The sequence below is a fragment of the Oncorhynchus masou genome, chromosome 26 (assembly GCF_036934945.1).
Source record: "Oncorhynchus masou masou isolate Uvic2021 chromosome 26, UVic_Omas_1.1, whole genome shotgun sequence".
Classification (NCBI taxonomy): Eukaryota; Metazoa; Chordata; class Actinopteri; order Salmoniformes; family Salmonidae; genus Oncorhynchus; species Oncorhynchus masou.
In genome coordinates, this window is record NC_088237.1 from 23,716,768 (window position 1) to 23,728,810 (window position 12,043).

The following is a 12,043-nucleotide window of genomic DNA, read 5'->3' on the forward strand; positions in this document are numbered from 1 at the left end:
GGCTACTCAAGGACATTCCTGTGTTCTCTGGCTGTGTGCTTAGGTTTGTTGTCCTGTTGGAAGGTGAACCTTCGCCCCAATCTGAGGTCCTGAGTTCTCTTGAGCAGGTTTTCATTGCCTTTGCCTCATCCTGACTAGTCTCCCAGTCCCTGCTGCTGAAAATCATCCCCACAGCATGATGCTGCCACCACCATGCTTCACCGTAGGGATAGTGCCAGGTTTCCTCTTGATGCGAAGCTTGGCATTTAGGCCAAAGAGTTCAATCTTCGTTTCTTCAGACCAGAGAATGTTGTTTCTCATGTTCTGAGAATCATTAGGAGCCTTTTGGCAACCTCCAAGCGGAATGTGTTGAAAAAGTCAAGGGTTCTGAATACTTTCCGAAGGCACTGTATACATAAATATGAATGAAACATGTAAAGTGTTGGTTCCATGAGCTGAAATAAAAGATGTAAAACAGAACTGAAAACGCTGCACACTGCTGCTCATGCTCCCAGGTGAGATTTATTTACCACGTTTCGACCCTTAGGTCTTCATCAGGTAATAAAAGATCCCAAAAAGTTTGCTGTTCACAATGTTGACATCAGAGTGCCCCACGGTGGCGGTGAGGTTATGTTGTGGGCAGGCATAAGCTACAGCCAACAAACACAGTTGAATTTTATCAATGGCAATTTGAACAGAGATACCGGGACGAGGTCCTGAGACCCATTGTCGTGCCATTCATCCACCTTTATCACCTCATGTTTCAGCATGACAATTCAAGGCCCCATGTCGCAATGATCTGTACACAATTCCTGGAAACTGAACCAAGTTTAATTATATCCCAAAGGTTCTGTACAGCTGTAATCAGACAACCCAACATTTGTCCCATCCAGATATTTACATTTCCTCTCTCCAATCCTTACAGGTTATGCCCCAACAGGAAGAAGGTAACCAGATAGTACCCTGATTACTCCCTTAACTTCTTTGGGGTAGGGGGCAGTATTTTCACGTCAGGATGAAAAGCATGCCCAGAGTAAATGGCCTGCAACAAAGCCGTGAAAGTGCAGTGCGCCAAATTCAAACAACAGAAATCTCATAATTAAAATTCCTCAAATATACAAGTATTTTACACTATTTTAAAGAAAAACTTGTTGTTAATCCCACCACAGTGTCCGATTTCAAAAAGGCTTTATGACAAAAGCACACCATCTGATTATGTTCGGTCAGTACCTAGTCACAGAAAAACACAACCATTTTTCCAGCCAAAGAGAGGAGTCACAAAAAACAGAAATAGAGATAAAATTAATCACTAACCTTTGATGATCTCTTCAGATAACACTCATAGGACTTCATGTTACACAATACATGTATGTTTTGTTTGATAAAGTTCATATTTATACTCAATCTTAGTTTACATTGGCGCGTTATGTTCAGTAATGTTTTGCCTCCAAAACATCCTGTGATTTTGCAGAGAGCCACATGAATTTACAGAAATAGTCATCATAAATGTTGATGAAAATACAAGTGTTATGCATGGAACTTTAGATAAACCTCTCCTTAATGCAACCGCTATGTCAGATTTCTAAAACACTTTACGGAAAAAGCACACCATGCTATAATCTGAGTACGGCGTTCAGACACAAAAACAAGCCATACAGGTACCCGCCATGTTGTGAAGTCAACAAAGTCAGAAATAGCATTATAAATATTCACTTACCTTTGATGATCTTCATCAGAATGCACTCCCAGGAATCCCAGTTCCACAATAAATGTTTGTTTTGTTCGATAAAGTCCATAATTTATGTCCAAATACCTCCTTTTTGTTTGGGCGTTTAGTTTAAAAAAAAATCCAAATTCACGACGCGCAGGCACACTTAGTTCAGACGAAAAGTTAAAAAAATTCCATTAAAGTTCATAGAAACATGTCAAACGATGTATATAATCAATCTTTAGGATGTTTTTAACATGAATCTTCAATAATGTTTCAACCGGAGAATTCCTTTGTCTGTAGAAATGCAATGGAACGCAGCTAACTCTCACGGGGGTGCGCCTGAATGAGCTCGTGGCACTCTGCCAGACCCATGACTCAATTAGCTCTTATTCCCTCATCCTTCCCAGTAGAAGCATCAAACAAGGTTCTAAAGACTGTTGACATCTAGTGGAAGCCTTAGGAAGTGCAATATGACCCCATAGACACTGTATATGATATAGGCAAACCTACAAACCTCAGATTTTCCACTTCCTGGTTGGATTTTTTCTCCGGTTTTTGCCTGCCATATGAGTTCTGTTATACTCACAGACATCATTCAAACAGTTTCAGAAACTTCAGAGTGTTTTCTATCAAAATCTAGTAATAATATGCATATCTTAGCTTCTGGGCCTGAGTAGCAGGCAGTTTACTCTGGGCACCTTATTCATCCAAGCTACTCAATACTGCCCCCAGCCATATTAAGCAAACAAACAAATAAACAAACAATCACCGCAAGGTGTACAAATTCAGAGACTTATGGCCTCGGAACTATGATCACACAACAAAATGCCATTCCAGCTGAATCTGCCGTCTTGTTCAATGGCAGATGGAGCAGCGTTTGTTTCTCCACTTCCCCCTTCTCGTTCCTAAGAGTGTAATAGCACAAGACTTGGAAAGCAACAAAAAGACACACACACACACATAACAGCATTAATATTATGATAAGCTATGCATATTTATTTATGCTAATTCCCTCCACCCTTTCGTCCATTCTAGAATCCCATTCCAGAACAAGACAACATCAAATGTAAATGTATTTAAAAAATAAAACCACAAACCCTAAGGCCTTCTGCATTTGCAATGATTGTTCGGTCAAATAAGTTAACTGTGTTACCTTTAACCATATCTACATGTACATACTGCCTTAATCAGCCTGACTAACCAGTGTCTGTATGTAGCCTTGCTACTTTTATAGCCTCGCTACTTTTATAGCCTCGCTACTGTATATAGCTTGTCTTTTAACTGTTGTTTTATTTCTTTACCTACCTATTGTTCACCTAATACCTTTTTTGCACTATTGGTTAGACCCTGTAAGAGAGCATTTCACTGTTGTATTCTGCGCACGTGACAAATAAACTTTGATTTGATTTAGATTCCATTCCCCTGGCATTTCACCTAAAATCTTCAACCCAAAATATGTTTTCCTGTGGCAAATTTAGCCAATGTCTCATCGTAAGGAATCCGCAATAGATACATGTGGTTCCATAACACATTCTCTCACCAAGGTAGCCACCTATGGCAATTTTATCTGTACGACTAGTATGAGCTTCACATTTTACCACTGCTAATTTACTGGTTAACTGACATTATTCTAATAATACATCTACCTCCAGACCATTTTTATTGGTGTTCCTGTCACTGTTAACATGCCCCGTGGTGACCACACTGTACTCAAATGATGAATATCTCCAAATGCTTACCACACACAGCGCACTCCTTTACTCTATTCCCTTCTGTGTTCACGTAACTAGAGCCATCTGGATACAATACTTTTCCTGATTCCAATGCTGTCTCTTGCAAATCAGGCCTAGGTTTCGGAGTAATCTGATCTGGGTCACATGTATGCGACTCACCATCATAACAACGCAGGATTAAAAGCACAAATCTTATGACATTGTAGATTTTCCCCATTTAACGTTAACTCCCAGTTTGTCCATCTTGCACTAGTAACATGTTGTTCTTAGTCATACATGACATGCCTACTGAGCTCGTTGAACACCTGTACCATCTTGTAGTTTGGGTTCCAGTTGCTCACTACCCAGCAGACTAATTAGTCCTTCTTGGGCAGCTCAAAGATTTTATCCTCACTGGTTACCTCGACAAGCGACCCATAAGGAACCTTGATGTCAGAATCCAGTCGATAACTGGCAGTCAAATTGAACAAGTGGTCAACACCAGGGATCCTGTTTGTGTTAGCCGGTGATTCTGCATTCCACCACACCCATTTCTGGAACCATGGACGTTGCTCTTGGGGCATGTTCTTCAGGTCTCCATGGATGTCTCTATGGTGGAATATGACACCGTGCGCCGTTCTGTACAGGTTTTTATCCACTGTTAGGTGACAGCCTTTGATGTTAAAGTAGGCACAATAGTCTATGTCAAAGGTGTGATCAAGTGGCCAGATCAAAAGGATAGTCATCCTGAATGGTTGTCTGTGCAGGGTGTGTTTGGTTCACCATCTGGTTCCTTACCCTACGTACTTGAGGGAAAGGAGGACAACAAGCCTTTCCCAAGTGGGATGCCTGGTCGATAGGGCATGAGAGGAACTTGATCTGGGGTTTGTAGTACATGAAGGATAAGCGCAGTAAGAATGTCATCATCAGAACAGGCCGTAGACCACCCTAGGAAGCCGGAGTGGACATACCTTGACCCTTTGAAAGAGAATAGAGTCCAATCAAATCCACTCTAGAATATCAACAATAGCCATCTTATAAAATGACAATACACCATGGAATCCAGGGAAGAAAATACACAAGGAATGCAAAACGCACCACTAGTGAAACATACCAACATTCAGTGCTGTTGATTAATTCAGCATTCATGTTGACCGAAGGTCGAGTGTCTGTAGGTTTTTGCTCCTCCCTTGTTCTTCAATGATTAATTAAGGTCACTAATTAGTAAGGAATTCCCCTCACCTGGTTGTCTAGGTCTTAATTGAAAGGATAAACCAAAAACCCGCAGACACTCGGCCCTCCGTGGAATGAGTTTGACACCCCTGATATGGACTCTCTTGTTGTCCTATACGATGACGTACACTACAACCCTCAAACGCAACTCTGGACCTCGAAATCAGTTCCACTGCATTCTTTCATTGTTCCCTTCTATTCAGGGACTGATTTAGACCTGGGACACCAAGTGGATGCAATTACTTATCAAGTAGAACAGAAAACCAGCAGGCTCTGGACTTCGCAGTGTACGCGTTGAATACCCATGCACAGCAAACCATGTGCACAATACGTAGAGCTATGTTACAGTACTTTTGTGCATTTGTAGATTGGCCTGAGGGCATTGTTGGGAGTTACTGTGTGTGGTGATAAGTCTGGATTGTTGCAGTTTCTGTTTTTAAAAATAAATACTTATAACATTGTCCTCTGTGTATATAAGTGCTTTCAAGAAAAGGGCACCATTGAAAGGAGTGACTACTGGGGTAGCGGTAAATGTGAAAGTGGACCAGCTGAAGGGAAAGATTCCCAGAGTTTGTGATGCTTGTCGTTTGGTGCGATGCAAACATTGTGGTGTGAATGTAAAAATAGAAGTCATGGTCTGTTCTTTTGAGTTTTGATGTTAAGTATTTGCCCGACAAAGTGATGTTAGGAAATTTCAGTTATCTCGTGCGAGCCTTTGTGCAGAATCCATTACGTTGTTACAGGTGTAAAGCTTATGAGCTGCTGGCAGCAGTGTGTAGGTGTGAGGTTCCTAGGTGTGAGAAGTATGCAGAAGGACATAAAACAAAGGAATGAGTTGTATTGGGGAAAGAAGTGGTATGTGTTAATTGTATGGGTGCCTATGGGGCTGGGGATCAGAAGTGTCTGGTGAGAGGCAGGTTGAGGTTACCAGGGTTAGAGTAGTGTAGAGGAAGATCCTGAGATCCTGAGAGGATTTGCTTTTTAGCGCTCATCAATGGACCGCAGGGATGGAACTTAAGTCACAGAAAATAGGTGGCAATGTGGTGGCAGCTGCAGAGAAGTATTTAGGTGTACGATATTTGACGTCAGAGTTAGGGTGTGTTGAGTGGTGGTGTCCAAACCTCCCAGGCCATTGGCCTGAGGTTGGACCAGATAGGTTTGAATAGGGTGGTGGGTTTTTAATGTGTAGGGTTAGATGGCAGGGCATTTTTTTAAATGTATTTTCCACTCAGAGTATAAGGGATTTATACCCTAGTCTAGTTGGTGGCGGTAATGCAACATTTATTGGATGCCAGCCGCCGTTAAACCTCAACAAAGAAGAAGCGACGTCACATCCTTTTTCACCATGGCGGCTGATTTAACTCCGAGGTTTAGAAGACTGAACAGTCAAACACGGAGCCTTCGTGAAAATGTTCCACCAGGTGAGAAATTGACATGAACATCCTTAGGTTATAAACCGTAACATGCTTTCAACTTTTTGTTTTCATATCCAAAAATACAGCCAGCGTACAAAGCTGTGTTAGCTCATCTTGCTAGCCTAGCTAGTTAACGTCGTTAGTTAAACTGCTAACTAGGCCATTATAAACACATTACATTCTAATTTAGCTAGCTACATGTCATGTTTTTATGGCCACAACCCTTATCTTTTACACAACTCTGAGTAAACTTAAGTTAAACGACCATACTAGAGGTGTGTTATTAATATTGAAGTGAAGGGTAGCTAACGTTAACTAACTAGATTCAGCAATGTGACGAGATCCCACAAAAATCAACAACCCCCACAAAAAAATCTAAACTGACAATCTGCTGTCTTGGCGGATTAGAACTCTGTCGTGGTGTTTTTATTTTGCATGCAGCCGCCATACTGTTGATGAAATATGACTGAGTCTACTACCTGAATGTGTCATCACATAGGATTCTCTGGGCCCTTCCACGCTACACAGCTGTGGCACAACATCATCCAGGCGCTGCAGACACAGGTGGAGGTGCGACGGCGGCGGCGCCACCTGTGTCTGCACCCTGACTGCTTCACAGGCTCGGACGCAGTAGACGCTGTGCTCAGCTACTTGATGCAGAACGTCTTCTTCTGTGCCAGCGAGGTGTCACGTCTCAAGGCCGCCAGGCTCTGCCAGGCGCTCATGGAGGCCAAGGTGTTTGAGGCGGTGGGGACCAAGCTGTTCCGCCGGGACAAGGAGGCCACTTTCGAGGACACGGGCTGCAGCCTCTACCGTTTCCAGGACTGCGGCTCGCTGCCTGGCTCAGCCATTAAGGCTGGGAAAAATGGGGACACCGAGAACATGGCCCCCGAGGACTTAGTGAGGAAGAGGAAGAAAGGCTCTAGGTTTGTCTGAGTCACAAACATGCACACACATACATTCTTATTCTTTTGGTTTCTCTCTCACACACGGTTTTACTATACCTCACTACATCATCACTGCTCTCTCTCTGCAGACTGAGTGAGCTGAGGACCATCTCCAACCCCCTGGCGCTGGGCCCCTCAGACCGGAGGGTAGAGAGGCTGCTGAAGATCATCAACCTGCAGCCCTCCCTCCCTAAAACCATTACCAAAGCCCCCACCACCATCTTCCTTTCAAAGACAGGTGAGATGACAAAGCCTGGCTGTCTCCACCTGGCCATGTTGGAAATGACTATATTGGAAAAGTTAATGTACTTTTCTTTTTTCCTGTTTCTTTTCCATTCTGTATCCCTCCATTCCTCTTTCCCCCTCCCTTTCTGTCTCATCCTCCCTTTGTCTCACTTATTTTTTTCTTTCCCACTCTTGCTTGTCATTCTACCCCCCCCCCTCTCTCCCTTTTCCTCAGTGGTGGAGGAGGTGTGGAAGCAGCAGACGTTGCTTCAGCTGCTGCAGACGGTGGAGCTACCCGTGCTGGACTGTATCCTGGCGACTCCGACCCGAGGGGCCCAGCCCCACCCCCAGGCTGCCGCCCTGCAGCTGCTGCAGAGCCACCACCAGGACCTGGTCATCTCCAACACCTGCCTGGACCGTGAGCTGCCCCAGACCCTCAACCTTCCCGAGTTAGTACCTAACCAGCCGCCATATGATATAATGGAAAAGATACTAGGAATTGTAAGCATTATTTTGTTGGTCAAAACCAGGGATTGGACCCAGTTTATGGAACAGAACACTGAAAAAGTCATTTGAGGAATGGAAACTGAACTGGGAATGAAAGTGATCTTGTGTTCCGGAACAGAAACATTATTTTCAAATCTTTAGAATGGGTTAATAATGTTGTTTTTGTTCCAAAAATATTCTTAATATCTAGAATATAACTTGGTATAAAGTTATAATGCTATTAATAGCCTAAACACATTCCAGTTCATGTCATGATGTTCAGCACTTCAACCCAAGCTTGTCTCTCTTTCTGCCCCTGCCGGTAATAGTGCAGGTGTGAGATGCGACTGAAATATCTGACCAATCAACATGTACACAACTAGCTTAAGCTTCCATAGCAAGCTTCTCTACCAATGCTAATGTGTTGAGTAAATTAATGAGCTATTTTGTAAAAAAAAAAAATATATGATTTCACTGAATGAAAAGGAACAATCTGAACCGGTTCCAAACTTTTTCTGATCGGAAAACTGGAACGGAACGAAAAATTTTTTGTTCCAACTGCTGGTCAAAACATTAACAACCTCCCATTAAATTATATTTAAGCTCTTTTGACATTAAAAGAAGGCCCTGAAGTTGGCTTCCTCTCCCTGTGACACTGTAGGCTGGACGCATGGCTGGTGGCAGCCGCCGACTGCCTGGAGCTCTTCCCTGACCAGCTGATCGTGTTGGCGGGGGAGCACCTCCTCCAGCAGGGCAGTACCACAGAGGGGGCAGAGAGGCTGGCCGGCCAGAAGAAACTGCTGTTTGACACCATGGCCAAGCACTACGGAGACCAGGAGAAGTCCCCGCTGCTAACCGGACGCTACCTGGATATCCATATGGCCATACTGGACCTGCTGGGTGAGACTGGCTGGTTGAGGAATTATGGTGGGGTGTTGTGTGATATAGTGTTTTCATCATGTTTGACTCCTGTGTCTGTACATGTCTCTTTGACATACACTCCCACCCACTCTCTCCCTATTATTCCTCTTCCTGTGTGTGTGTTCTCAGACTGTGGGAAGGTGGATGATGCTGTCAGGGCCTATCAGCTGTGTCTGCATCTGTTGGAGCCTGCTGGGAGAGATGAGCTGAGGAGGCTCCTGGCCTTCATGGCCACAGCAGCCCATCCGGATGCATGCCGTCTGCACAAACAGGTAATCCCACTCCAAAACCATTGTTTCTCAAATAATGGGTCAGGGCCCAATGATAAATACTATATACATCAGTGGTGGGCCAATCATACCCTGCAATGGCGGCTGTGGGTGTAGGTTTTTGCTTCAGCCAAAGTGGTAACACTGGTGGCCCACTGTGTGACGGACCACTCAATATGTCCAGACAGACAACAGGGCCCTGATCAGCAGGACATTTCTGAAGGCCATCGTGCAGAATAAAGAGCTATCTCGTACCCAGAGTGAGAGGCTGCTGCTGTTTCTGATGGACAACCACACTCAGCTCTTTAAGGTAGGCACTTGAAATCCCTGATCCTCTTCCCTGGCCCTCTTCTGACAGACCCTCGCCCGCAGTCCTCCAATCCAAAAATGCAAATAGGAGCTACAGAGGGAGGCTTTTAAAATCAGGATTTGGACACCTTGCCCTTTTAAAGTCAGGCATCTGAAGACTTAATTCTGTACCCTATTCTTAAGAGTGTAATCTGTACTACAACGGTAGGGAGGAGGTACTGCAACGGTAGTTTCAATTTGTTTGCCGTATTTCTGACAATGCCTGGTACATTAAGTGCAGCGTGTATATAATTTGTTTGTGAATAAAGTAACCTTTTATCAACCCTTCTCTATCCATAATGGAAATAGACCCCCGCATCGCTGATTGATGCTGTGAGGAGAACACTGCAAATCCTGCAGCAAGGAAGAGATCCAAACAACATTGCGAGTGAGTTCAATCCAACTTGAGTACATTCAGCCCCACTTGATACATCATTTTAGGACTTGGTGATCTATAGTATATGCCCTTTTGTGGTTAGCTATTATCATAACAGTACTACATAAAATAGTGAGTCGTCCCTAATCTTCAGTAATGACACTGATGGTGGTTTATTTCATGTTCACTAGGCACGAAATGAAAGAACTGACAAACTACCAATGAGAAGCAAATTTCTGTTTTCTGTGATGTGTTCCCTAATAAACACACCCCTGTATTGACACCCTTCTCTTCATCCTGTGTTGCAGTGTTTACTTTCTGCCAGCAGGTGTCGCTGCAGCAGTATGAGGATCAGTGCGAGGTGGCCACCCTGGAGAGCCTGAAGCAGCTGATCAGGGACATCAGCCTGAGCAAGGCCCTGTCTGTCAAGGAGAGGAGGAGGCTGGTCAAGGAGTTCCAGAAGCACCATCCCATAGTCTTCCTCCAGCACTTCTCCTCCACTTTCTAGGGGGGGGGATTGGATTAGTTATAAGAAATTCCAGGTATAAGTGTTCAACTTATCAATCAGAGGGTAAGGTCATTCCTGGGCTATGTTCAGTTGCTAAATGTTCTTGAACATTACAGATTGAAGTGAGCCCATGTGATTCCTTATTCTACATGTCAGAGGCATGTTTGATCTACATAGCGTATTTATATCTGAATGTTCAATCTTGCTGAACGTGCCCCTGGTCTACACAAGGGCATACTACATAGGGGGTGGGCCTAGGGGTTGATTTTGGAATTGGGCAGTAGGGATCCTTGTCGCCTTAACAAGCGCATTTGTTCTTCGTTATGCCAACATTTTCCACAGTGCTGGCAATAGTTTTGTCCCAAGACAGGATATACAGTAAGTTTTTTCCAGGTGATTATCAGGACTGTTTGTTACATGGGATGAAATGACTATTCTGATTTGATATAGGCCTAGTTAGTTGTCTTTTAGTGATGTTACTCTTATATGAGGCTTTGCTTTTCAAGCCTTCGTATGACTCCGGCTTCAGGAATGCATTTGCACTAGTTTGTTGGCCATAGTATGTTCTCATCAACACTAGATGCTAGTGGTACATTAGTAGCAATTGTTGTGTTCTAACAAGGAGAGATGCACTTACCCAGGTGCCTCTAGGGGTTATTTCTGGTGAATCAGAGCATTCTCTGCTTTCCTTAGCTGATGCCTGTCAGGAAAACCTTTGATTTTGTTGAAACCTACACAGTGGGAAATGTGTGAAATGTTTCACCAACATTAATCTAAAACTAACAGGCATAGGATCTAACTGAATTTATTCAGGGCTGGTTTTGGTATCAAGTATCTAGTTTTCTCAGGTAGATTTTAATTTAGGTACTGTAAATAGAAGTTTAGGCTGGATATTAAGCTTGAACAGGAATCTCTTTAGACGATTAAGCATTACACTTGATTTCTATACCTTAAATGACATTGAACACACTTATTGTGTTGACAGTCTTAACAAATTACGTATTGTTTTGGATTTCGTTGACTGTATCTTATAACAAGGGAATAATGCTGGTAAATGTAGCACTACTTTTATATCTGTACATTTCTGTTGGGGACAAACTGAATTATTTGAAATGGTATTAATTTAGTTAATTGTGGAACTGTTTCCCACTGCTGTCAAGAACATGTTTCATATCTGTTAATCACGGAGTTGACACTAACTATTCTATTGGATTGTAATAGGCTTTGATTGCATGGGTTTGAAAGTTTAATCATTAGGTTAAAATGCAGCCAAATGTTTTTACTTTTGTAGTTTGTTGGCGTCCTACAAATGAATGCTTCGTCTCAAATAAGTGCCATGTTTTTTAGCATAACTTGAAGGAGTGAATTAACTTATTGGAATAACTGTAAATCATACAATCCAGGGGTGTATTCATTAGTTGCACACCCAAGCAAAAAATTTGTACAATGAAAATAAGTTTCTGTTGGACAAATTCAAATGGGTCCCTGTTTGTTTCCGTTTTCCTCTGTGTGGTTCCTAGTGAATACAACCCGGTGTTAAGTTGTTGCATCATTGGTACAAAGTTTTAAATTCTAGAGTATTTTCTGTACTGCTGCTGTATGTTGCTGCCTAGTTTTGCGCTTTACATATCTTAGTCAACAGAATAGTACACCTGATCCGTAATGTTGCCGATTCAGGTTTTGTAGTTAATGCGTTGAATTGTTTTGAAATGCACTTTGTTGAAAAACAAGTAAATACAGTACAATAAGACTTTCATTAAACATCATTGGAAGTTCCAGTTCTCATTTGAGCAACCATTGGACATAGATATGCATGAAATATACAATATTCAAACACGATACAGAAGGGTGTAATCACTTGTCTGGTATAATCATGAGAAAAGTGCTCCCAAATGAACAGAAAGGGCACTTAT

General features: G+C 42.9%; 1 protein-coding gene and 1 pseudogene across 1 annotated transcript; one reads left to right on the forward strand and one right to left on the reverse strand.

The window, feature by feature from the left end:
* Nucleotides 1–3,689: 3,689 nt before the first annotated feature.
* On the reverse strand, nt 3,690–4,522 carry LOC135515133 (4-galactosyl-N-acetylglucosaminide 3-alpha-L-fucosyltransferase 9-like; annotated as a pseudogene).
* A 1,454-nt stretch (nt 4,523–5,976) lies between these two features.
* On the forward strand, nt 5,977–10,130 carry depdc4 (DEP domain containing 4). The gene is made up of 9 exons (XM_064938905.1): nt 5,977–6,056; nt 6,550–6,976; nt 7,087–7,235; nt 7,458–7,671; nt 8,370–8,608; nt 8,759–8,901; nt 9,083–9,208; nt 9,556–9,634; nt 9,931–10,130. The coding sequence occupies exons 1-9, from the start codon at nt 5,981–5,983 to the stop codon at nt 10,128–10,130; spliced, it is 1,653 nt and encodes a 550-aa protein (XP_064794977.1). The 5' UTR covers nt 5,977–5,980.
* Nucleotides 10,131–12,043: the final 1,913 nt, after the last annotated feature.

Coding starts and splice junctions, on each gene's coding strand:
- depdc4 (XM_064938905.1), top strand. CDS start 5,981: ATGGCGGCTGATTTAACTCCGAGGTTTAGAAGACTGAACAGTCAAACA. Junction 7,236..7,457: donor CATCTTCCTTTCAAAGACAG/GTGAGATGACAA, acceptor CCTTTTCCTCAG/TGGTGGAGGAGGTGTGGAAG. Junction 9,635..9,930: donor AGATCCAAACAACATTGCGA/GTGAGTTCAATC, acceptor CCTGTGTTGCAG/TGTTTACTTTCTGCCAGCAG.